Source organism: Salmo salar, chromosome ssa03, assembly GCF_905237065.1.
Source record: "Salmo salar chromosome ssa03, Ssal_v3.1, whole genome shotgun sequence".
NCBI lineage: Eukaryota > Metazoa > Chordata > Actinopteri > Salmoniformes > Salmonidae > Salmo > Salmo salar.
This window is the reverse complement of record NC_059444.1, coordinates 7,147,902-7,175,830: the sequence shown is the minus strand read 5'-3', so window position 1 is coordinate 7,175,830 and position 27,929 is coordinate 7,147,902. Positions and strand designations below refer to the sequence as shown.

The window sequence follows — 27,929 nt, the reverse complement described above, 5'->3', positions numbered from 1 at the left end:
TTCCACTATCCAGAGGGTACCGTGGATGTTCCACTATCCAGAGGGCAGTGGTTGTTCCACTATCCAGAGGGCAGAGTGGATGTTCCACTATCCAGAGGGCAGAGTGGATGTTCCACTATCCAGAGGGCAGAGTGGATGTTCCACTATCCAGAGGGTAGAGTGGATGTTCCACTATCCAGAGGATGTTCCACTATCCAGAGGATGTTCCACTATCCAGAGGGTAGATGATGTTCCACTATCCAGAGGGTACCGTGGATGTTCCACTATCCAGAGGGTACCGTGGATGTTCCACTATCCAGAGGGTAGAGTGGATGTTCCACTATCCAGAGGGTAGAGTGGATGTTCCACTATCCAGAGGGTAGAGTGGATGTTCCACTATCCAGAGGGTAGAGTGGATGTTCCACTATCCAGAGGGTAGAGTGGATGTTCCACTATCCAGAGGGTAGAGTGGATGCTCACTGTGGGTGGCAGAGCAGCTTGGAGCCAAAAGCCTATTATACTACAACAACAACTTAGAGTATACTAATCTCTACAAACAGTTGAAAAGGTCTAATCTGCAGCCCAGTGAACACAACACACATCTCAATGGAAACATGTTTAGCTCCAGACTAAGGCACCAGCAGTGACTAGGGTCAGTTTTACACTGTCATAAATCGGAGGATGTAGGAATCCCCTTCGAGTTGACAATACAGTTTAAAGGCCTCCTTCCCACAGAGCCACAATAATCCCGCGGACCACTGTGACATGGTGTATCTACGCCCATCTGTCCACAGATCCCCCCCCATGTTTGTGCTTTGCCCTAACAACAACAACACACGCACACACACACACCAAAGAACACCAGTGACCACCCATGTCTCTCAGCAACTATTGCAGTAGGAGTTATGGCTGAAGACATGCTACTTTAGGCCCCAGCATTAAACCACCATGGAATCATACAGTATATCTGAAAATGCCAGAGTTGCACATTTTGTCTAAAAAAATGGGAAATTCTGACTCTGTCCTCTCTTGGTCACACACACACACACACACACACACACACTTTAAAACGGAAATCAAACTGATTGTAACAGCTTTCTTCGGAAGGAGTGGACCAAAGCGCAGCGTGGTACGTGTTCATGATTTTATTTATCCAATGAAACACTAGAACAAAAGAAACACACAAAAAGCCAAACAGTTCCATCAGGTACACTATACAAAACAGAAAACAACTACCCACAAACACAGGTGGGAAAAAGGCTGCCTAAGTATGATTCCCAATCAGAGACAACGATAGACAGCTGCCTCTGATTGGAAACCATACTCGGCCAAAACAAAGAAATAGATGACATAGAATGCCCACCCCACATCACACCCTGACCTAACTAAACAGAGAAAAACGTCTCTCTCAGGTCAGGGCGTGACACTGATGTTAAAGTCCTAATCAAAAGCCTGTAATTCTAGGGGTTTTATATTGGTGTAAAAGTCCCAAATCAAAAGCCTGTAATTCTAGGGGTTTAAAGCCTGTAATTCGAAGGGTGTAAAAGTTTACTGGTGTTGTCCATGTAATGTCAAGATGACACTAGATATGCAGTTCAGGGACATGCATGACCACTCAATGAAAATGAAGTGACTCCGGTAGAATTGGTCAACAGTGAATTGGTCAACACCCCAAACTCCAGAATAGTAAGGCAGTTGACTAATACAAAAGCTGCTGCCTGTAAATAAAAACAGAATAAATAAATTGTACCCAAACACCATAGAGTATAGGGTACAAAATATATATATATTGTATTAATAGCTCCTGGATTTCTTACAAAATGCCTTATTTCACTTTGTGGGCAGAATTGGTTGCAATGAAGTCATTATGACAACTTTTGTGATGTTGTGGACTGGTTTTGAAAGGACATTTTTAGATGTATTTTAAGCACCTAGAAACAGTAGTCTTTGATTGGTTGTTATTTGGTTTTGATCTGATGTATAGTGGCTTTCTGGTTGTAGAGACAACTTGATTACATCATAATAACTGGATTACGTCATAATAACTCTGACGTTGTCTGCTGGGTCCCCTCACCTTGATGATAATGTTTGATGAAAAATACCTTAGTTCAATTATGGTTATTATGAAAAATATGTTAGTTCAATTATGGCTTATTAAGAAAAATATGTTAGTTCAATTATGTTTATTAAGAAACATTTGCTAGTTCAATTATGGTTATTAAGATAAATATGGTAGATTGTATACTGTAGGCCTTCCATTCCATGTGCTTAACAGTCGTAGGTACAGTATGTCACACAAAACAACTGTTAAGTCCAAACTACTATGACGAGAGAGCCATGTTACGGCATCAACAACACCTGATAATATTAAGAGTCAGATTTTAATCCAAGCTCCCAATGTACAGTAGCAACAATCCAATAGACGCTGTTTATTTAGCCCTCGTCACCAGGGAAACACATCCTCCATGTTTTACCTCGCTTTACTAGTCACCATCTTGCTGATCAACAACACATTGTTCTCACAGGAAACTGCTTTAAAATAATCAGTATAATTGCAATGAATGCCTGACACTATGGGGGTGTGTGTGTGTGTGTGTGTGTGTGTGTGTGTGTGTGTGTGAGAGAGGATTCATTCCCCACCACCAAAAAAATAATACTGATAGTCCAAAACACAATATTTCCATTCTTAATCTTACTTGAAAGTGTAACTATTACTCCATCAATTATACTTGAAAGGTGAACAACTATACAAGACACCATAATGATGTGATTAACAGCACTAGCTGATGCTGTGTGCTTCCCCCATCACTGTCACCTATTTGCCAAAGTGAGATTAAACAGCCCCTCGACTTTAGTACAAATCCACAAATCAAGTGTTAAGCTTAGCCTAGCTATAGTCTCAGCTAGGCTAAAGATGCTATAGTCACTGATTTAAAAAAAAAACCAAAAAAAAAGTTATATCTTGTCTTTTCTTACTAGCACTTTGCTAATAACTACTTTAAATGGGGGAAAATGAATACTTGCCCAGACTGAGCTGGGTGAAGACAACCACATATCAATCTTAAAATGAATGCAATTGTCAATGTGAATAAGAGCGTCTGTTAAATGACTACAATGTAAAATGTTGATTCCAAAAGGACTGGGTGTGTTGTTTTTAGTCAGTGTGGTTTTAGTTTTCCCCGACTCCATTCAAAGCCAAAAGGTAAAAAGGCCACAAACCACAGAGTTTTCCACCCAGAAATCCACCAAGATTGATTTGGTCTACTTAGAAAGTGGCTCAAGAATGTCCCAAAAAATGTCACATCTCCATAACTCAACAGCTTACAATGAAATATATATTGTAATGCTAATTGCTCAAATACGGCAGGTAGCCTAGTAGTTAGGAGTGTTGGGCCAGTAACCAAAAGGTTGCTAGATCAAATCACTGAGCTGACAAGGTAAAAATCTGTCGTTCTGCCCCTGAACAAGGCAGTTAACCCAAATAAGAATTTGTTCTTAAAAACAGACTTGCCTTGTTAAATAAATAAAATACAAAAGATAAATTGCTTTGCTTTTCCATTGGCAAAATGATTATTTCAGTTTCAGGAATGCCGTGTTCATTACTTCAGTATATGAAACCATTTTCTTGAACAACATGCCTCTTTCCCTTCAGTTAGCCTCACTACACAACATTGTTCCAACTCAGACCTCTACCCTGTTCACAGTACTGAGCAAAGCCAAGCTGAGCCATGTTGTGGACTGCACCCACCACAGTTACTGGAACCATGCTGGAAAGGACAATATGGAAAAGACAAGAAACAAACTAGCATAGTACAGTTCAATAGTGTATAATAGGTACAACACTATGGCCATGAATGTATTCAGATTAAACTTTTTAACATTTTTTTTTTGCATGACAAACCTGTGAACCCGAAGTAACTCTGCTTGGAATGTTCTGTTGGATGAACAACTTGTCTAAGGAGTGGTCCCAATACAAACACATGCATGACATTTTCTCTTCCAAAACAAGTTTCCCTTTTCTGGTCAGCAGCCTTGTTATGACAGATTTAGGGCATATGAAGTACTGTCACCGTGATATTCTGTTTACGATGGAAATCACAGTCAGGGCGTGCACAGATCTTTTGTGGGGGGCTCAAACCCCCCCCCAAAAAATACATTCCTACAACTGCAGTCATAGACTTAAGTAATTATTAGGCTACTTTTAATTAGATGGACAACCCTTTAGACTGGTGGAAATGGGCCTAGATGGACAACCCTTTCAGACTGGTGGAAATGGGCCTAGATGGACAATCATTCAGACTGGTGGAAATGGGCCTAGATGGACAACCCTTTAGACTGGTGGAAATGGGCCTAGATGTACAGGGCCAAATTTAAATGTTTCTAACAGAAAAACGATTTAAAAAAATATATGCATGACCATGGTAGCTATTGAAAGAGAACACAAGAGATTATGGGGAAATTATCAAACCAAAATGTAAGGACAGTTCACCTGACACAAGACTGAATACAAACATTACACTGTTGACTTACTGTGCATTATAAATTGCAATCTGGGTCAGGTGGGCATCATCTGAAAGCTTATTATATTGCCAACATGGCTAGCTAAAATATAAAATAGGAGATTACAGTGTTAGGCTTTAACAAATCACTTCAGGCAAACATACGGTTCAAACATACGGAAAGTATTCAGACCCCTTGTTACAGCCTTGTTCTAAAATTGATTAAATATGATTTTTTTTCTCTCATCAATCTTCACACAATACCCCATAATGACAAAGCAAAAACAGGTTTTTATAAATTTCTGGTCTGATGAAACCAAGATTGAACTCTTTGGTCTGACTGCCAAGCTTCAAGTCTGGAGGAAACCTGGCACCATCCCTACTGTGAAGCATGGTGGTGGCAGCATCGTGCTGTGGGGATGTTTTTCAGTGGCAGGGACTTGGAGACTAGTCAGGATCGAGGGAAAGATGAACAGAGCAACGTACAGAGAGATCCTTGATGAAACCCTGCTCCAGAGCACTCAGGACCTCAGACTGGGGTGAAGGTTCACCTTCCAACAGGACAATGACCCTAAGTACACAGCCAAGACAACGCAGTAGAGGCTTCGGGACAAGTCTCTGAATGTCCTTGAGTGGCCCAGCCAGAGCCCGGACTTGAACCTGATCGAACATCTCTGGAGAGACCTGAAAAAAGCTGTGCAGCAACGCTCTACATCCAACCAGACAGAGCTTGATTGGATCTGCAGAGAAGAATGGAAGAAACTCCCCAAATACAGGTGTGCCAAGCTTGTAGCATCATAACCAAGAAGACTCGAAGCTGTAATCACTGCCAAAGGTGCTTCAAGAAAGTACTGAGTAAAGGGTCTGAATACTTATGTAAATTTGATATTTCCATTTATTTATTTTTAAATATACATTTGCTAACATTTGAACATTTTTGTCATGGGGTATTGTGTGTGGATTTGAGGGGGAAAAAACAATTTAATCCATTTTAGAATAAGGCTGTAACATAACAAAATGTTAAAAAAGTCAAAGGGGTCTGAATACTTTCCAGATGAACTGTATATAGTAGTCATGAGTACATTCAAGTGCGTGTTCCACGACAAGGTTTCTTCACAATACTACAAACATTCTGTTTCAGGACAACCCAGGTTATAACAGCATGTCATCCTTGTAACTGTGGATCAAACATAGCGATCATAAAACATGGATACTGTAAATTACATGATGAGTTTTATGACATGGAAATGTGAAGTGAACATCGGGACTCATGGGTGTGTGTGGTTTTGCTTGTATGACATCAAAGCAGTAATATATTATAATCCTCAACGTCTCATCTTTCGACTAATCTGGATTTACAGCATCAGTCAGACAACAACAAATGCTGAAAAGTTGCCCAATTAGCAGGAAGGGATGGGGGCAACTTAATGTCGCTGGTTTTACAGCATCAGTCAGACGACAACAAATGCTGAAAAGTTGCGCAATTAGCAGGACGGGAACGGGGGGCAACTTTATGTCGCTGCCGCGGTGCTCAAGCTTAGAACAGCTGTGAACATCACGTCATGCATAGCATACTGTGTAGCCCCCTGTGTTCCATTTTAGGCGCTTATCAATGACCATATCTGCCAAAATGATCGATTACTTTAACGACAACTTACGGGCAGTGGGTTCAGAACAACAACCACACAACATTTATAGCAATTATACTACCGCCCAAAAGGGCACTTTGGAGACTAGAAGAGCAAAGGTGCACATGCTCTGCACAGGTAAAGCCCGATCTGTGTACGTGCCTGCTCCCAGTAGAACAACCCGTTCTGGGCATACCGGACTTGAATGTTATTCTTTCTATGTGTTTCTACGTAATCCACCTTGAACCTAGGATCCGATGCCATGCTTCCGTAAAAAGGATATCACGCAGCTTTGCTTAGCGAGTACTGCTTCCTCTTGATCAGGTTCATACCGAGGCTCCAAACCAGAACCTCTGCCTCGCAAAACCACGTGATGGCCCTCCTGAAGCGTCTTACCCAGTCCCACCACCGAAAAGCTATTTGGCAGTGCAAGTAGAGATACTTCAGGTTGAGGAGTGAGTTTCACAGATCTCCATCTGCTACACTTCCACCAGCAATCCAAAGAAGACTGTCGTTTGCCAGCTAAGCTGAAGCCTGTCTTTGTGTCTCAGGTAGGGTCACTGTCCACGAAGGCTACTTTGCAACACATTATCTTCGGCAGCAAAACCAAAATGTCCGTCTCTCAATTAACCTTTCTACTGGACCAGGGAAAGTAAAATAATTGTCTTTCTGTATATGAGAACATGGTGGTAAACAGGGTGGGAATCTAATTCTTAAATTAAAAGGGAAAGCATTGCTACTGTACTTGTAGACTTCCAGTAATTGCGCTAACACTAGTTAGCATTGCTTTGCAAAACTAGCGCTAACGTCCTTCACATTGCACGCAGAGACATAAAAAATGGTATCCACGAATTCATCTGACTCTGAGTAAGTAGAACAAGCACTAACCCTTAAATGCCAGAATCTTGTAGTATCCCTTTAAAACATTTTGCCCTCCTATCAATTTCTTTGTAAAAATGTTCCCCACCTGCTTTGTTTTCAATTAAATCAGGAAAGAGTGAATGAGGAAGTGTGTCTTTATATTATGTGTCATGTGTGCGCTCCCTCTCCGGTCACTAGGCTGCTCATTATGGCGCACACCTGCCACCATCGTTACACGCACCTGTGCGTCATCAGACTCACCTGGAATCCATCACGTCCCTGATTACCTTCCCTATGTATGTCACTCCCTTTGGTTCCTTCCCCAGGCATTATTGTTTCTGTTTCGTGTCTGTGCGTTGTTCGTGTTTCGGATTATGTTGCATTTATTCATTAAAACACTCACCCCCTTAACTTGCTTCCTGACTCTCAGTGCAAATTGTTACATAATGGATTTCAAATTGACTTCCTCATTCCACAAAATGTAGAGACAGTACAGGCTCTATGTTCACTACACGGTAACATTTTACTTGAAAGGTACGGACTACATAACACAAACTGAAAAAAAAAAATATGAACGCAACATGTAAAGTGTTGGTCCCATGTTTCCATACGCACAAAAAAGCTTATTTCTCAAAAATGTTGTGCACAAATGTGTGTACATCCCTGTTATTGAGTATTTCTCTTTTTCCAAGATAGTCCATCCACCTGACAGGTATGGCATATCAAGAAGCTGATTAAACAGCATGATCATTACAGGTGCACCTTGCGCTGGGGACAATAAAAGGTCACTCCAAAATGTGCCGTTTTGTCACACAACACAATGCCAGAGAATTGAATGTTAATTTCTCTATCATAAGCCGCCTCCAACATCCATTTAGAGAATTTGGCATTACGTCTAACCGGCCTCACAACCGCAGACCACGTGTAACCACACCAGCCCAGGACCTCAGTAAAATCATTGACATTTGTTCATTATATATATACACTGAGTGTACAAAAACATTAAGAAAACCTGCTCTTTCCATGACAGACTAACCAGGTGAATCCAGGTGAAAGATATGAACCCTTACTGATGTCACTTGTTAAATCCACTTCAAATCAGTGTAGATGAAGGGGAGGAGACAGGTTAAAGAAGGATTTTTAAGCCTTGAGACATTTGAGACATGGATTGTGTATGTGTGCCATTCAGAGGGTGAATGGGCAAGACAAAATATTGAAGTGCCTTTGAACGGGGTATGGTAGGTGTCAGGCGCACCGGGTTGTGTCTAGAACATCAACACTGCTGGGTTTGTCACGCTAAACAGTTTCCCATATGTATCAAGAATGGCCCACCACCCAAAAGACATCCAGCCAACTTGACACCAACTGTGGGAAGCATTGGAATCAACGTGGGCCAGCATCCCTGTGGAAAGCTTTCGACACCTTGTAGAGTTCATGCCCTGACAAATTGAGGCTGTTCTGAGGGGAAAGAAGGTGTTCCTAATGTTTTGTACACCCAGTGGAACCTATACATTACTGTTCAAAATATGGTAGGTTATAATATAATAGGTTATAATACGGTAGGTTATAATATGGTAGGTATGGCTTATGAATGAGTTATGAAGTCCTTATGTTGGTACCCTTTAAGTAAAGTGTTACAGGGTGGCCTATGCTGTTGTCGCATTACAAAAATCTTTGTACTCTAAAGTTCTCATCTGACTAATTATAATATCGCTATGCAAAGTACAATGGTGAAGTACATTTAACAGATATTTTTGTGCTCTTCAAATAAGAGTTCCCAAAACAGTCCTAAAGGTTAGAGATAGTCCTGAGGGTAGAGAAAGTCCTGAGGGTTAGAGCCCTGTGTCAAATCAAATCTTATTTGTCACATTCACATGGTTAACAGATGTTAATGCGAGTGTAGCGAAATGCTTGTGCTTCTAGTTGACAGTGCAGTAATACCAAACAAGTAATCTAACAATCCACAACAACTACCTATTACACACAAATCTAAAAGGGGTGAATGAGAATATGTATATGTACAGTAGAAGTCAGAAGTTTACACACACTTAGGTTGGAGTCATTAAAACTTGTTGTTCAACCACTCTACAAATTTCTTGTTAACAAACTATAGTTTTGGCAAGTCGGTTAGGACATCTACTTTGTGCATGACACAAGTAATTTTTCCAACAATTGTTTACAGACAGATTATTTCACTTATAACTCACAATATCACAATTCCAGTGGGTCAGTAGTTTACATACACTAAGTTGACTGTGCCTTAAAACAGCTTGGAAAATGTCAGAAAATGATGTCATGGATTTAGAAGCTTCTGATAGGCTAATTGACATCATTTGAGTCAATAGGAGGTGTACCTGTGGATGTATTTCAAGGCCTACCTTTAAACTCAGTGCCTCTTTGCTTGACAACATGGGAAAATCAAAAGAAATCAGCCAAGACCTCAGAAAAAAATTGTAAACCACAAGTCTGGTTCATCCTTGGGAGCAATTTCCAAATGCCTGAAGGTACCATGTTCATCTGTACAAGCAATAGTATGCTAGTATAAACACCATGGGACCACGCAGCCGTCATACCGCTCAGGAAGGAGATGTGTTCTGTATCCTAGAGATGAACGTACTTTGGTGCGAAAAGTGTAAATCAATCCCAGAACAACAGCAAAGGACCTTGTGAAGATGCTGGAGGAAACCGGTACAAAAGTATCTATATCCACAGTAAAACGAGTCCTATATCGACATAACATGAAATGCCGCTCAGCAAGGAAGAATCCACTGGACTGGTGCACTTCACAAAATAGATGGCAACATGAGGAGGGAAAATTACGTGGATATATTGAAGCAACATCTCAAGACATCAGTCAGGAAGTTAAAGCTTGGTCGCAAATGGGTCTTCCAAATGGACAATGACCCCAAGCATACCTCCAAAGTTGTGGCAAAATGACTTAAGGACAACAAAGTCAAGGTATTGGTGTGGCCACCACAAAGCCCTGACCTCAATCCCATAGAAAATGTGTTGGCAAAACTGAAAAAGCGTGTGCGAGCAAGGAGGCCTACAAACCTGACTCAGTTACACCCGCTCTGTCAGGAGGAATGGGCAAAAATTCACCCAACTTATTGTGGGAAGCTTGTGGAAGGCTACCCAAAACGGTTGACCCAAGTTAAACAATTTAAAGGCAATGCTTCCTAAGGCAATGCTTCCCTCTCTGGGCTAGGCGGGACGAATTCGTCCCACCTACGTAACAGCCACTTGAAGCCTGTGGCGCGATTTTCAAAACCTTAAAAATCCTATTACTTCAATTTCTCAAACATATGACTATTTTACAGCATTTTAAAGACAAGACTCTCCTTTATCTAACCACACTGTCCGATTTCAAAAAGGCTTTACAACGAAAGCAAAACATTAGATTATGTCAGGAGAGTACCCAGCCAGAAATAATCAGACACCCATTTTTCAAGCTAGCATATAATGTCACAAAAAACAAAACCACAGCTAAATGCAGCACTAACCTTTGATGATCTTCATCAGATCACACTCCTAGGACATTATGTTATACAATACACGATAAACGTTCACAAAAACATAACAATTATTTTAAGAATTATAGATACAGAACTCCTTTATGCAATCTCGGTGTCCGATTTTAAAATAGCTTTTCAGTGAAAGGACATTTTGCAATATTCTGAGTAGATAGCTCGCCATCACGGGCTAGCTATTTTGACACCCACCAAGTTTGGTATTCACCAAACTCAGATTTACTATAAGAAAAATTGGATTACCTTTGCTGTTCTTCGTCAGAATGCACTCCCAGGACTTCTACTTTAACAACAAATGTTGGTTTGGTTGCAAATAATCCATAGTTATATCCAAATAGCGGCGTTTTGTTCGTGCGTTCAAGACACTATCCGAAGGGTAACGAAGGGTGACGCGCGGACGCGTATCGTGACAAAAAAAATTGAAAATATTCCATTACCGTACTTCGAAGCATGTCAAATGCTGTTTAAAATCAATTTTTATGCGATTTTTCTCGTAAAATAGCAATAATATTCCGACCGGGAGTCGTTGTTTTCGTTCAAAGACTGATAATCTAAAATGAACTCTTCACGTGCACGTGTGCGCCCATCTCATTGTTCTCAGATCGACCACTTACCAAATGCGCTACTGTTTTTCAGCCATGGGCTGCAAAGTCATCATTCAACATTCTGGCGCCTTCTGAGAGCCTATTGGGATCCTTAGAAAATGTCACGTTACAGCAGAGATCCTTTGTTTTGGATAGAGATGACAAAGAAGGCCAAGAAATGGTCAGACAGGGTACTTCCTGTACAGAATCTTCTCAGGTTTTGGCCTGCCATTTGAGTTCTGTTATACTCACAGACACCATTCAAACAGTTTTAGAAACTTTGGAGTGTTTTCTATCCAAAGCTACTAATTATATGCATATTCTAGTTTCTGGGCAGGAGTAATAACCAGATTAAATCGGGTACGTTTTTTATCCGGCCGTGAAAATACTGCCCCCTATCCATAACAAGTTAATAGATAGACCAATTACCCTGCGCTGGGTTCTCTCATGACCCTTCTAACCCTTAACAGATAGACCAATTACCCTGCGCTGGGTTCTCTCATGACCCTTCTAACCCTTAACAGATATTTAACTAGATAGAACAGATCCACACATTGGAAGCATTATTATTCCCCTTCTCGGAATCACGGTCTAAGACCTTGCCCATTCGCTGCCAAAGAAAACAGGACTGGAAGTAGTTATTCCAGAACACAGGAGTAACGGCTGGGACTAGGTCTTCCAGGACGCAGGAGGCTGGGACTAGGTCTTCCAGAACACAGGAGTAACGGCTGGACTAGGTCTTCAAGAACACAGGAGTAACAGCTGGGACTAGGTCTTCCAGAACACAGGAGTAACGGCTGGACTAGGTCTTCCAGAACACACAGGAGTAACGGCTGGGACTAGGTCTTCCAGAACACACAGGAGTAACGGCTGGGACTAGGTCTTCCAGAACACAGGAGTAACAGCTGGGACTAGGTCTTCCAGAACACAGGAGGCTGGGACTAGGTCTTCCAGAACACAGTAGGCTGGGACTAGGTCTTCCAGAACACAGGAGGCTGGGACTAGGTCTTCCAGAACACAGGAGGCTGGGACTAGGTCTTCCATAACACAGGAGGCTGGGACTAGGTCTTCCATAACACAGGAGGCTGGGACTAGGTCTTCCAGAACACAGGAGGCTGGGAGTAGGTCTTCCAGGACACAGGAGGCTGGGACTAGGTCTTCTAGAACACAGGAGTAACGGCTGGACTAGGTCTTCCAGAACACAGGAGTAACGGCTGGGACTAGGTCTTCCCGGACGCAGGAGGCTGGGACTAGGTCTTCCAGAACACAGGAGGCTGGGACTAGGTCTTCCAGAACACAGGAGTAACGGCTGGGACTAGGTCTTCCAGAACACACAGGAGTAACGGCTGGGACTAGGTCTTCCAGAACACACAGGAGTAACGGCTGGGACTAGGTCTTCCAGAACACAGGAGTAACAGCTGGGACTAGGTCTTCCAGAACACAGGAGGCTGGGACTAGGTCTTCCAGAACACAGGAGGCTGGGACTAGGTCTTCCAGAACACAGGATTAACAGCTGGGACTAGGTCTTCCAGAACACAGGAGGCTGGGATGTGTATCATCTGTATTGGAGAGAGAAACAAAGGAGGGATATAGCCTAGACTAGTCTGAACATCTCCAGCCAGAGCCAATGAGGTGTTTGATGATAAGACATGTGGCCTAACCTCCATAAAAAAAAACAGGAAATAAAAAACAAAGTATCACCGGACGTAATATTATGACTTGGCAACGGCTCAAACAGCTGTGGAGGAATTGGACAAATGCTTATTTTCCATCTTTTTGCATATGGATCCAAGGTCATAATATTTTCCCTTAGTTGTGTCTTCTTTAACCTTAAACTGCTTACAGTAATGTTTATGTTCTCTAGGACCGAACTGTCACCATTACTTACGAGGTTCCCTCTGAAAAACCAAGACGGTCTTGTTTCGAATGAACGAGTGAAACTACCATTTATGTATTCATTGTATTGTTGTCAATTTGCTTATACACTGAACAAAAATATAAACGCAACATGTAAAGTGTTGGTCCCATGTTTCATAAGAGGAAATAAAAGATCCCAGAAATGTTCCATATGCACAAAATGCTTATTTCTCTCAAATGTTGTGCACAAATTTGTTTGTATCCCTGTTAATGAGCATTTCTCCTTTGCCAAGACAATCCATCCACCTGACAGGTAAGGCATATCAAGAAGCTGATTAAACAGCATGATCATTACATAGGTGCACCTTGTGCTGGGGACAATAAATGGCCACCATAAAATGTACAGTTTTGTTACACAACACAATGCCACAGATTGCAATGCTGACTGCTGGAATGTCCACCAGAATTGTTTTCAGAGAATTGCATGTCATGAAACAAAGCTGAAAATGTCCCAGTTCTTCCATGGCCTGCATACTCACCAGACATTTAACCCATTGAGCATGTTTGGGATGCTCTGGATGGACATGTACAACAGCGTGTTCCAGTTCCCGCAAAAATCCAGCAACTTTGCACAGCCATTGAAGAGGAGTGGGGACAACATCCCACAGGCCACAATCAACAGCCTGATCAACTTTATGTGATGGAGATGTGTCGCGGTACATGAGGCAAATGGTGGTCACACCAGACACTGACTTGTTTTCTGATCCACGCCCCTACATTTTTAAAGAAATATGTCGCCAACAGATGCATATCTGTATTCCCAGTCATGTGCAATCCATAGATTAGGGCCTAATTCATTTATTTTGAATTGACTGATTTCCTTTTATGTACTTGTATCTCAGTAAAATCTTTGAAAGTGTAGCATGTTGCGTTTGTATTTTTGTTCAGTAATGCAAACTGTCATGAGCACAAACCATTGTTAAAGTCAGGAAATTGAACTGACAGAATGCTAACTAACTAGCTCAGTGCATTAGGAAAATATTCAGACCCTTTGACTTTTTCCACATTTTGTTACGTCACAGCCTTATTCTAAAATGTATTATTTATTTTTTTATCGGAAAATGGAAACACGATGCACCTGAGCTCAATTTCAAGTCTCAAAGCAAAAGGTCTGAATACTTATGTAAATAAGGTATTCATGTTTTTATTTTATTGCATAAAAATAAAATAACACTGTTTTTGCTATGTCATTATGGGGTATTGTGATGTCATTATGGGGTATTGTGATGTCATTGTGGGGTATTGTGTGTAGATTGATGAGCAACATTTTTTATTTAATCCATTTTAGAATAAGGCAACAACGTTAAAAAAAAATGTGGGGAAAGACAAAGGGTCTGAAAACTTTCCCGAACGCACCGTATAATGTTTTAGAACTTATGGGCATGTTTGAGCCTTTATAATGTCAGAACATTCAGCAGAACTGTCACCATTGTATTAGTGACGGTGGACAAAATCTATACAGTAGAGTATCACAAAATAATCTTTGCTGATTTTATATCAATATTGAGTCGTTTATGTTAGCTAGAGCTGGTTTGCTGTACCTGCAAAGTTCCTCCCGTTCAATTGCACTCTGTGCTGTTCATCAGTCTCTTCCCACACAATTTATAATATTGTCACCCATCAGACTATTATCAATATAATCGTGTATTTATGCGACATCTATTATATGTGTGAAGTTAGTTTCGATATAGTTTAGGTGTAGTTTCTATGGGCCATTATCAGCTGGGCAGGTAAATGTCGTGAATAAGGGCAAGGGGGGAAAAACTGTCCTCCTAAAACTGCTTATAACACATTCTGTTCGTGATATTGAAATTCAAAATATGTCAGTGTATTAAATATACTTATTTAGGAAAAGTCAAGGACAGAGTGGAACATGAGTAAAAAAAAATGGCAGAGATATTAGTTTCAAATTCACATTATGTTCAAAAGGCGTCCTTGAAAATAAAATAAAAATCACACGTTGAGCTTAAATTTCACATGTGAAAACATATTTTCACTTGTATTAAAAAGTTTGAATGTTAAACTTTCACATGTGAGAATCAGATATGCAGTTTCACAAAAACCTCTAAGTGAAAATCTGACTTTCACATGTGAAATTGCAAGTTCACGTGAAAATCAATCACATAAAAAAAATTCTGATTTGCAAGTTAACATGTAAGAAAACTCCACATGGAAAAATTGCATGGAATTGCATATTTACATATGGAATTTCATTTTCACATGTGAAAAACATTCACATTTGAAAATCACATTTGTTGTTTAACATGCAAAAACAGCTACACATGTAAAAATCTAATTTGCAGTTTCATGTGTGAAATTGTAAATGGATGCAAAAATAGTTTATTTTTTACTTTTATGATAATTAAATGCCTCCAATTGCAAGTTAATTGTGTTTCGGCACAATCATTCCAGCAACAAAGCACCCTTCATCCCATTGATTGTTTTCCTCTGAAGCTAAGCAGGGTCGGTCCTAGTCGGTCCCTGGATGTGAGACCAGATGTAGCTGGAAGTGGTGCAAAATAATAATTTTAAAAAATAAACGTGTGGAGAAAAATAAAATCACATTTGAATTTAAATGTGACACTTCATGAAAACCACGTGTCTGGCTTTGTTTTTGTAAGGGCGTCGTTGGCGGTGCCTGAGTATTACCACGGGTATTGTGGTAATATTGAGGCGTGTGTTTGTTTGGTGAAAATATGAGCACACACTGTAAATCATACACATAGATAGTGAGAAACAGAAAGTGCATGTTTTCGTTTCTAGGGTTGGAATTTGCCTTGTTAATGTTTGTGTAAGTGCGCGTGTATGTTTGTGTGTTCCGCATTAGTCGTTTGTTTTTCTGCCTTTCAAAAAGGAGGAGAGAGAGGGAGAGAGACAGAGGGAGACGGACGGACGGACGGACGGACGGACGGAGGGAGGGAGGGAGGGAGGGAGGGACGGAGGGAGGGAGACAGAGGGAGGGAGGGAGGGAGACAGATGGGCAGAGGGAGAGACAGACGGGCAGAGGGAGAGACAGACAGACGGACAGAGGGAGAGAGAGACAGACGGACAGAGAGAGACAGACGGACAGAGGGAGAGAGAGACAGACGGACAGAGAGAGACAGACGGACAGAGAGAGACAGACGGACAGAGGGAGAGAGAGACAGACGGGCAGAGGGAGAGAGAGACAGACGGACAGAGGGAGAGAGAGACAGACGGACAGAGGGAGAGAGAGAGACAGACGGACAGAGGGAGAGAGAGAGACAGACGGACAGAGGGAGAGAGAGAGACAGACGGACAGAGGGAGAGAGAGAGACAGACGGACAGAGGGAGAGAGACAGACGGACAGAGGGAGAGAGAGAGACAGACGGACAGAGGGAGAGAGAGAGACAGACAGACAGAGGGAGAGAGAGAGACAGACAGACAGAGGGAGAGAGACAGACGGACAGAGGGAGAGAGACAGACGGACAGAGGGAGAGAGGAAGGGAGGCAATGTAAACATATGTTTCCCATGCCAATAAAGCCCCTTAAATTGAATTTGAGAGAGAAAGAACAAGCCAAAGCAATGCCGGTCTGATTTTATCAGATGTAATTATCTATGTTGGCTTTTCTACCCCGTTGTTATTGGCTAAGTTGGCTGTTCTACCCCGTTGTTATTGGCTAGGTTGGCTATTCTACCCCGTTGTTATTGGCTGGTTGGCTTTTCAACCCCGTTGTTATTGGCTAGGTTGGCTTTTTCCTACCCCATTCTTATTGGCTAGGTTGGCTTTTCTACACCGTTGTAATTGGCTAGGTTGGCTTTTCTACCCCGTTGTAATTGGCTAGGTTGGCTTTCCTACCCCGTTGTAATTGGCTAGGTTGGCTTTTCTACCCCGTTGTAATTGGCTAGGTTGGCTTTCTACCCCGTTGTAATTGGCTAGGTTGGCTTTTGTACCCCATTGATATTGGCTAGGTTGGCTTTCTACCCCGTTGTTATTAGCTCGGTTGACTTTGCTACCCCGTTGCAGGAAGTCAACATTTTTCTCATGCTCTTCACAGCTTTAATGCAGCATATGTTCTCCCCTGTAATCCCCTGCTGAAAACAACCAAGCACTTCGGTAGTGTTGCCGGGTGAGACCTATGCCAGGCTATGACCTGTCCCATCCCATTAGAAATCAATGAGTCTCACTCTTTTTAGCTAAACTCAATGAGCTCTTAAAACCATTGTCAAGAGGTTTATAAGGAACACTAGCAGATTGTCTTAAAGCGTAAATGGCCGTGGCCTTGTCTGTGTTAAGCTCCTTATACATACAAACAGCTTTTACCAGGCCAATTCTAGACCCATTGACACAGGACTTACAGAAACGTCATAGAAATCAAACGAAGTGTTTTGATCAAGTCAAAACAGCTTGCTTTGTTTGAGAATGCATGTAGAGGATTATTTTTCCAATTTGCCAGTTTCCCCATCAGTGCAGGTTGTTAGTACAGTATGCCAACATGGAAGAAGTCATATATATTCATACATTTTCTCTCTCGCTCTCTCGCTCTCTCGCAGTGGAGTCCAGGTTATAACTCGCCTAGATACATACCGTTAGAGTGAGTACTCACCTAGATACATACCGTTAGAGTGAGTACTCACCTAGATACATACCGTTAGAGTGAGTACTCACCTAGATACATACCGTTAGAGTGAGTACTCACCTAGATACATACCGTTAGAGTGAGTACTCACCTAGATACATACCGTTAGAGTGAGTACTCACCTAGATACATACCGTTAGAGTGAGTACTCACCTAGATACATACCGTTAGAGTGAGTACTCACCTAGATACATACCGTTAGAGTGAGTACTCACCTAGATACATACCGTTAGAGTGAGTACTCACCTAGATACATACAGTACACGGGTTTAGCTACTGTATGTTTACAGCGTAGTTGACTCATAATCGGTTGAAACAAACTACCATGAGCTTATGGACCGTTTATAATGGTTTGGAGTCCACCTTCTGCCCCCAAGCCGTAAGACTGGCCCCCAAGCCGTAAGACTGGCCACACAAGCTGTAAGACTGGCCCCCCCAAGCCGTAAGACTGGCCCCCCCAAGCCGTAAGACTGGCCACACAAGCTGTAAGACTGGCCCCCCCAAGCCGTAAGACTGGCCACATAAGCTGTAAGACTGGCCCCCGAGCCGTAAGACTGGCCCCCCCCCAAGCTGTAAGACTGGCCACACAAGCCTTAAGACCGCTGAACAATTAATCAAATGGCCACCAGGACTATTTACGTTGACGACCCCACCCACCTTTGATTTCACACTACTGCTACTCGCTGTTTAATATCTATGCATAGTCAGTTTACAAATTACTTCAACTAACCTGTACCCCCGCACATTGACTCGGTACCGGTACCCCCTGTATATAGCCTCATTATTGTTATTTTATTGTGTTACTTTATTATTATAATATATACTTTTTTACTTTAGTTTATTTAGTAAATATTTTCTTAACTCTATTTCTTGAACTGCATTGTTGGTTAAGGGCGTGTAAGTAAGCATTTCAGGGTAAGGTCAACACCTGTTGTATTTGGTGCATGTGACAAATAATGTTTGATTTATAAAGTCACTTTTCATTAATAAAAGCATTGCCCCAAACAGCTAACCACTTCCAACTGTTGATAGTCAGTCGCTTACATTTCATAAACCCCCAACATTTCTGAGTATGGTAGAATGGTAGTATGGTAGAATGGTAGTATGGTAGAATGGTAGTATGGTAGAATGGTAGTATGGTAGAATGGTAGTATGGTAGAATGGTCAGTCAGGTATTTGGGATTCCAAAGAAGATTAAGGAAGTCAAAGGCAAATTGCCAGGATAGGAAAATGACTCATGATATATGTTGGGAGAATTCTAACATTTCTACACAAGAGATGGATAGTTCTAACACACACAGGGTGGGAGAGAGGAAGGAGGGTGGGAGAGTGAATGTCACGACTTCCACCGAAGGTGGTTCCTCTCCTTGTTCGGGCGGTGCTCGGCGGTCGCCGTCGCCGGCCTACTAGCCATCACCGATCCATGTTTCCTTTTCTGTTGGTTTTGTCTTTGATTCATTCACACCTGGTTTTCATTTGCTTTAATTTCTGTGTGTATATTTACCCCTGTTTCCCCGCTTAGGTTTGTGCGGGGTTATTTTCATGTTGCTCGTGGAGTTTTTTTTCCTCAGTTTATTCACGTGTGTACTGTGTGTTAATTATAGTAGGAGCGTTGTTTTCCTCCTTCCGTGAATAACTGTGTGTTCCATTGTCTCGGGCGTTTATGGACCTTGTATCTGTACCGTTTTAGGACTTGCCTATTAAAGACGCTACATTGACATCTCTGCTCTCCTGCGCTTGACTCCTTAGCTATCTTCAGTACGATTACGCAACAGCGAAGGGAGGGTGGGAGAGCGAAGGGAGGGTGGGAGAAGAGAGGGAGGAGGGGAGAGAGAGGAGGGAAAAGGGGAGAGAGATGAGGGAAGAGAGAAGGAGAGCACTGGTTTGTGTTCTGCGAGGTCCTCCCTGCTAGAATCTGCAGTAGAAATCTGATCTATGTCGGAGGTGGACCAAGTGCATAGCCTGGGCTGGACCCAGCGCATAGCCTGGGCTGGACCCAGCGCATAGCCTGGGCTGGACCCAACGCATAGTCAGAGGTGAACCACAGTTCACCGAGAGACACACACGCCACCATATACGCTACCGCCACCCACCCATCTCAGAGGAGAACGCAGCCACACAGGCTCCTCCATCTACGCCTCAAGGCCTGGCTCAAACTTAAATAAGCAAGGCCTGTAACACACTGTGTTTCTCAGCACTCAAAGATTCTCTGTGATTTACAGGATATGCATGTTTTAACATTTACATTTTAGTCATTTAGCAGACGCTTTTATCCAGCGCGACTTACCGTTAGTGCATTCATCTCAAGATAACTAGGTGGGACAACCACATATCTCAGTCATAGTACATTTTTCCTCAACAAAGCAGCGGTGTTCTTTCGACAACAACAAAAAATAAACATATCAAAATGGTTCGCTTTAGTCCACGTATCTCTACAGTTGTTCACCTGAAGCCCCTGAAGTCCATGTATCTCTACAGTTGTTCACCTGAAGCCCCTGAAGTCCATGTATCTCTACAGTTGTTCACCTGAAGCCCCTGAAGTCCATGTATCTCTACAGTTGTTCACCTGAAGCCCCTGAAGTCCATGTATCTCTACAGTTGTTCACCTGAAGCCCCTGAAGTCCATGTATCTCTACAGTTGTTCACCTGAAGCCCATGAAGTAATAACAGAGGAAGAGACTATAGAAACACTTTTACATTTGGACCATTTCTCTCCTTTTAGACAACTCTGGATTTGGATCGATACCCAGTGAATAAAACAGTTTGAATGAAATCAAATCAAATGTTGTCACATGCGCCGAACACAACAGGTGTAGACCCTACAGTGAAATGCTTATTTACAATCCCTTAACCAACAATGCAGTTTTAAGAAAATACCCCCCCAAAAAATAAGAGATAAGAATAACAAATAATTAAAGAGCAGCAATAAATAACAATGTGGAGGCTATATACAGGGGGTAACGGTACAGAGTCAATGTGGAGACTATATACAGGGGGTACAGGTACAGAGTCAATGTGGAGGCTATATACAGGGTATTACGGTACAGAGTCAATGTGGAGGCTATATACATGGGGTACCGGTACAGAGTCACTGTACGGGTGCACCGGTTAGTCGAGGTAATTGAAATAATATGTACATGTTGGTAGAGTTATTAAAGTGAATATGGATAGATAATAACAGAGAGTAGCAGCTGTGAAGAAGGGGGGGGGGGGGGCAATGCAAATATAGTCTGGGTAGCCATTTGATTAGATGTTCAGGAGTCTTATGGCTTGGGGTAGAAGCTGTTTAGAAGCCTCTTGGACCTAGACTTGGTGCTCCGGTACCGCTTGCTTGGTGCTCCGGTACCCTCTGTAGTGCCTTGCGATCGGAGGCCGAGCAGTTGCCATACCAGGCAGTGATGCAACCCATCAGGATGCTCTTGATGGTGCAGCTGTAAAACCTTTTGAGGATCTGAGGACCCATGCCAAATCTTTTCAGTCTCCTGAGGGGGAATAGGTTTTGTTGTGCCCTCTTCACGACTGTCTTGGTGTGCTTGGACCATGTTAGTTTGTTGGTGATGTGGACGCCAAGGAACTTGAACCTCTCAACCTGCTCCACTACAGGCCCGTCGATGAGAATGGGGGTGTGCTCAGTCCTCCTTTTCCCTTAGTCCACAATCATCTCCTTTGTCTTGATCACATTGAAATTATATATTTTGGGGTAAATCTTTTTTGTGGTTGTTACAATCTTTATCTCATATTTTTTTATTTCCTTAGTGCAAAGTTGTTAATTCCCTTTTGACAAAAAGTGCAAGCGCTTAGTAAATCTGGCACTTGGTGTCTCTCAGTGTTGAGACCGAGCTAACACCTGCTCACAATCCTCAGGCCTATGCACACAATTGGCACACTTAGTAAACTCTCAGACCCTAAATACTGCAATTTGTGGCTGCCATAGTAACTGAGCACTCATCCCCACAAGCCTCAGGAGGTCTGTTGAAAACCATCATATGAACTGTATCCCAAATGGCACACTACCTATTTAATGTAAAGTGCCATAGCAATCTGGTCAAAACTAGTGCACTATATAGGGAATAGGGTGCCATAGGGCTCTGGTCAAAACTAGTGCACTATGTAGGGAATAGGGTGCCATAGGGCTCTAGTCAGTAAAAGGCACATGACAGCCAGCTTGGAGTTTGCCAAAAGGCACCTAAAGGACTCTCAGACTATGAGAAAAAAGATTCTCTGGTCTGATGAAACCAAGATTGAACTCTTTGCCAAGCTTCAAGTCTGGAGGAAACCTGGCACCATCTCTACTGTGAAGCATGGTGGTGGCAGCATCATGCTGTTGGGATGTTTTTCAGCGGCAGGGACTGGGAGACTAGTCAGGATTGAGGGAAAGATGAAGGGAGCAAAGTACAGAGAGATCCTTGATACATTTACATAAGTATTCAGTACAGAGAGATCCTTGATGAAACTTGCTCCAGAGCACTCAGGACCTCAGACTGGGGTGAAGGTTCACCTTCCAACAGGAAAACGACCCTAAGCACACAGCCAAGACAACGCAGTAGTGGCTTCGGGACAAGTCTCTGAATGTCCATGAATGTCCTGAATGTCCAAGTCTCTGAATGTCCCAGCCAGAGACCGGACTTGAACAAGATCAAACATCTCTGGAGAGACCTGAAAAAAGCTGTGCAGCGACGCTCCACATCCAACCAGACAGAGCTTGAGAGGATCTGCAGAGAAGAAATGGAGAAACTCCCCAAATACAGGTGTGCCAAGCTTGTAGCGTCATACCCAAGAAGACTTGAGGCTGTAATCGCTGCCAAAGGTGATTCAACAAAGTACTGAGTAAAGGGTCTGAATACTTATGTAAATGTAATATTTCCGTTTTTTATTTGTAGTAAATTTGCTAAAATGTATAAAAACTGTTTTTGCCTTGTCATTATGGGGTATTGTGTATAGATTGATGAGGGGGGAAGAACATGTCATCCATTTTAGAATAAGGCTGTAATGTAACAAAATCTGGGGTCTGAATACTTTCCGACTGCACTGTACCTGCAGGTTATACATTCTACATTTTGCATTTTCTGCTATCTGTTGTACATTGACTGTTCCGCAAAATCAATCACACAGTTCCCCACAACAACAAAAAACACACAGTTCCCCCTAAAAACCACACAGTTCCCCACAACAACAAAAATCACACAGTTCCCCCTAAAAAAAACAAAAATCCCCAAAAATCACACAGTTCCCCCAAAAATCACACAGTTCCCCCAAAAACCACACAGTTCCCCCCCAAAAAAACGCTGTTAAAAAAATGAAGCATTTGACGTAATACAAAGAAAATATCCCTCACTATTACAGAACAACTGCAAATGAGCCTAGTCCATTTTGTTACCACGTTACTCCAAATGGCTTTAAATGCCACGTGGCCAATATTAGCGGAGGTCAAGAGGCACATAAGCATAAGATATTGACTCCTTTGAGGGAAATTTCACTCTATTTCTGACTCCTTCCTATACTGAACAAGTATGTGAGGAATGTGAATGAAATCATAGCAGTGGAGCTTGAACACAGACTCAAGTGCAGAGAGAAGTTGTGCCAAGTGTACAAATCTGATGTAAGGTCACAATATTTGAACACACAGAAAATAACAAAACTGGACTGACCAGTGAGCTAGCCACTGTCTGGGTGTGAGCATACAGTCATGGTCAAGTTGCGGTCAACCTCTTCTTTTTTTTAAAATTTTTTTACTACGACCCATTTCCTGGAACAAGCTACCGGCTGACTGTTCAATACACATGTTCCTCGAGTTGACACGGTTCCAAACATCACAATAACGTTGTTGAATTCGATGTTTGAATACTTTATATTCCTATATGACTATCTCAAGGATCATAATGCCACTTAAATATAGTTTCCAGGATGGATAAACACAGATAAAAAAAAAAAGATAAAGATATAGATATAAAGTACTTCATTAGAAATGTTCCTACATTGCTATAGAATAACACGCGCACACCAATCCCGATTGCCTATTTTATGTGCTTATTACGGCGCATTCACACACACACACACACACACACACACACACACACACACACACACACACACACACACACACACACACACACACACACACACACACACGATGGCAAGTTCAGCTCTTTTTTACTGACTGATCTTTTGGCTCGTTCAGTCAAAATAACAAATCTTTCAACTCATTTCGTTCATTTGATTCAGTAATGCCCAGAGCACACAGGACCCCCCCCCGTACCGGTGAACGATGAACTGAAAACTCAAGAGTCAAAACTCTACAAGCCTCTCATTCACCATAGGGGGAGGGGCTTATTGGAGCTGTCATTTGTGACTGAGATTTATAAACAATGTACATTTGCGATTGCTAGGCATACACATAAGATGATTTATTCCTTTGAAACGAGATCTAGTTGTGGCCACAACCGGACTAGATTGTGAATAACTCTTGGTGGAATGCATTGCTTGACTGCCGTGATGGCGATAAGCACAATATCGTTTGCGAACTGCTGTGCGAACTGCGGCCCTTACAGGGGAGTGTAGCCTAAGGTGTCAGCCAGCAATGGAATTTTATGAATGGCTATCCATGTCTTGGTCAGTTTAGCTCAGAAAATGCCACCCTCGTCAATCTGCCGCAATAGGCGGCCGCCTAATCCTGCCTACTGGGCAGGCCAGGCCCTGGAAGCAAGTCTCTGGAGCCACTGAGCAGAAGGAGTGTGTATGAATCCTGCTGTAGGACTCATTTGGCCAGCACTAGCAGGTCAAACCAATGACTAAAATGAATGAGTCACTCAGAAAAAACGAATCATGACTCTCGAGTCAATAAAAAGAATCGTTCAAAAAGAACGAATCGTTTGCGAACTGCACATCACTAACACACACACAGTCACACACACACATCCTTTGAGGTTTATCACAAGGGCAACGGTGAAAGGAGAGGCCCCACTAAGAACAATGTTATCTCACAGAGTGCTCTAACCAGGTCACACACTGCCATTTCAATAGAGCCCATCACAGTTATTTTCTGGATCAAAACGAGGCGTAGGTGATGGGGCATGGCCATGGGCACTGAATTATTTTGCTGTTTTAAAGCTAATTTTCTGCAATTCTACACATTTCTGCCATGCCTTATGCTATCTGAGAGACTCCAACATTATAACAAAATCAATGGGGGCCCCATGCCATGACAAAAATACTCCGAAATACATAATCTTTTGAATTTGAGATTCTCCCTGACTGTCTAGCTTTTATTTTGGTGATTGTTAGTTCTCAAATATGATCTTATTGAAAAATATATATGTCTATTAGATTTTCTGCGTACTTTAGATCTGGTTTTACACACACTGCCATTTCAATAGAGCCCATCAATGTTCTCACAGAGAGCTCTAACCAGGTCACACATTGCCTATGTTACAATTGCTGCCATTCCCCAAATGTTCCATCTTAGCTCATGGAGATGGATGATAGTTTATCTGCTGATTTACTCCTGGCAGAGCATTATAGCTACAGCCACTTTAATCTCGTGAAGGAAGCAAATCTCGCTAGCTACTCCATTTGATCCTGGGGGCGAAAGTATTCAAATGGAAACTGGTTAGAAAATGTTTTATGACGTCATTTAAGCCAGTTTTTCACGTTGGGAATCCATTCCTGATAGCTACAGTTGTAAGTAGCTATAAGCCTGCAACAGTCGCCATTTTGTGGCTGAATTGGAGCCACAGGCCAAGACCACAGTCACCACAGGCCAGTGCTGAGGGTGCCTTCTGTAGAATACAAGCAGTTTTGGCCTTGCTACACCATTGTTATTTTAGAGAGGAGAGGACAGCCCTCCCTGCTATTATTTTGGCGGCTGTAAGTTCAGGAAGACAAACTATGGCGTGTGTGTGTGTGTGTGTGTGTGTGTGTGTGTGTGTGTGTGTGTGTGTGTGTGTGTGTGTGTGTGTGTTAGAGAGAGGGAGAGAGAGAGAGTGTGTGTGTGTGTGAGAGAGAGAGTGTGTGTGAGAGAGTGTGGGCTGAAGCAGAATAGACAGGCAGGCAGGCAGGCAGACAGACAGGCAGACAGACAGGCAGACAGGCAGACGCCTCTTCTAATCTTGGGAAACAGTTCTCATCTCTCCTCCCTTCCAGAGACACACGCTGGCACACACACACTCTACACACTCTCTCTCGCTTTCCAAAGCAGCACCACAGAGTTGGAGTCAGTATTCTCCCTCCGCAAGGCCAGACTTTACTGTTAACAACAGAGTTGGAGTCAGTATTCTCCCTACGCAGGGGCAGACTTTACTGTTAACAACAGAGTTGAAGTCAGTATTCTCCCTACGCAAGGCCAGACTTTACTGTTAACAACAGAGTTGGGGTCAGTATTCTCCCTCCGCAGGGGCAGACTTTACTGTTAACAACAGAGTTGGAGTCAGTATTCTCCCTCCGCAAGGCCAGACTTTACTGTTAACAACAGAGTTGGAGTCAGTATTCTCCCTCCGCAGGGGCAGACTTTACTGTTAACAACAGAGTTGGAGTCAGTATTCTCCCTCCGCAAGGCCAGACTTTACTGTTAACAACAGAGTTGGAGTCAGTATTCTCCCTACGCAAGGCCAGACTTTACTGTTAACAAACCAGAAAAAGAGAACAGCTCACAAAAGCAGTGATGGCAGTTTGTTTTCCAACAAAGTAACTCTCAAAAAAAACTTGGTTTTGTCCAAAAATAGTCAACAGTGCAGGAAAAAGAGAGGGAGAAAAAAAGACAACATGTAAACAGCTTTGGCCTAACGAGGTCCAGATGCCCTACCTTCGCTGGTAGCTGCATTCTTGGGAGCTTTGGTTGACGTCTGATCCGTACTTGAACTCAGGTCGGAGGATATACTGGAGCTGCCTTTACCTAGAGGAACACAGGACAAATCAGGACGGGACGTATCACAGTGGAACACACCACGAAAAAAAGACAGACAGGCAAACAATCCCATTAAAATCAACAGTGGATGGGGGTACACCAAGTAGTCTTTTCAGCAGTTTTATAACAAAGTCACTATGGTCCTATTTGATTCCAGGTAGAACCCTTTCCAGAGGGTTATAACTGGAATAAAAAAGGCTTTCTACTATGGGAACAGCCTAAGAAACCGCCTTTTTCTTTTTTTTAAGAGTGTAGACTGGACCCAGATCTGTTTTTAGGCAACTGACATATTTTTTGAATCCTGTTTAAGTCTGAACGAGTGACACTAGTATGTCAACTTGAAAATAGATGCTTGTACTTTGACATTAACATATTCCAAATAAAGTATCACGGGGCATTCAGTATAACAAGGTGTAATGAGTCAAATCACATGGTATTACTATTAACACCATACATAAGCATTGTAGTGGACAGTTCAGGTACATTTGTAACATTAAATAATAAACTCTGTGTTGTTTCCATCTGAGATAACAGGTCATGGGATCCACTGCAGGGCTAGTCCCCCAGTGGGCTCTGGTTCAAAGATAACAGGTCATGGGATCCACTGCAGGGCTAGTCCCCCAGTGGGCTCTGGTTCAAAGATAACAGGTTATGGGATTCACTGCAGGGCTAGTCCCCCAGTGGGCTCTGGTTCAAAGATAACAGGTCATGGGATCCACTGCAGGGCTAGTCCCCCAGTGGGCTCTGGTTCAAAGATAACAGGTTATGGGATTCACTGCAGGGCTAGTCCCCCAGTGGGCTCTGGTTCAAAGATAACAGGTTATGGGATCCACTGCAGGGCTAGTCCTCCAATGGGCTCTGGTTCAAAGCACCGTGCCATTTGAAACACACTACAGGATCTAAGGTCAGTTATGCAGCATGTTTATAATCCCATTCACAACACAAACAAAACAGTCCTCGCTACATTTCACCATAAAAGGTGAGAGTCTGCACCTCTAACATGATAAAACTATCCATTACATTGCTTCTGTAATGGCTATAAGGGCTCTTCTACATTACATTGCTTCTGTAATGGCTATAAGGGCTCTTCTACATTACATTGCTTCTATAAATGGCTATAAGGCCTCTTCTACATTACATTGCTTCTATAATGGCTATAAGGCCTCTTCTACCTTCAAGGCATATCCACATATGGGAGAAGTCAAGGACAGACAGACAGGAGGAAGTGGCCTTTGCACAGAATTACTTCCAGGTGACATTCCTGTCTCCTTCTCTCTCTTTCTCAGTCCATCCCGTTGTGTCAGAATAGTCTGTATGGTTTTGTTTTATCAGAATAGTCTGTATGGTTTTTTTTAGGATAGGTGATCTGGAACCATATGACCCAGTGTAGACCAGTGATCTGGAACCATATGACCCAGTGTAGACCAGTGATC

At 42.5% G+C, this 27,929-nt stretch overlaps 1 protein-coding gene across 1 annotated transcript in view; it reads right to left on the bottom strand.

The window, feature by feature from the left end:
- The window catches only part of fbxl7 (F-box and leucine-rich repeat protein 7), a 65,836-nt gene that overhangs the window by 30,046 nt on the left and 7,861 nt on the right, over window positions 1-27,929 (bottom strand). The window contains exon 2 of the mRNA XM_014188607.2: window positions 26,395-26,484. Within this exon, the coding sequence (XP_014044082.1) occupies window positions 26,395-26,484 (90 nt within the window). The remainder of the gene's footprint in view (window positions 1-26,394; window positions 26,485-27,929) is intronic.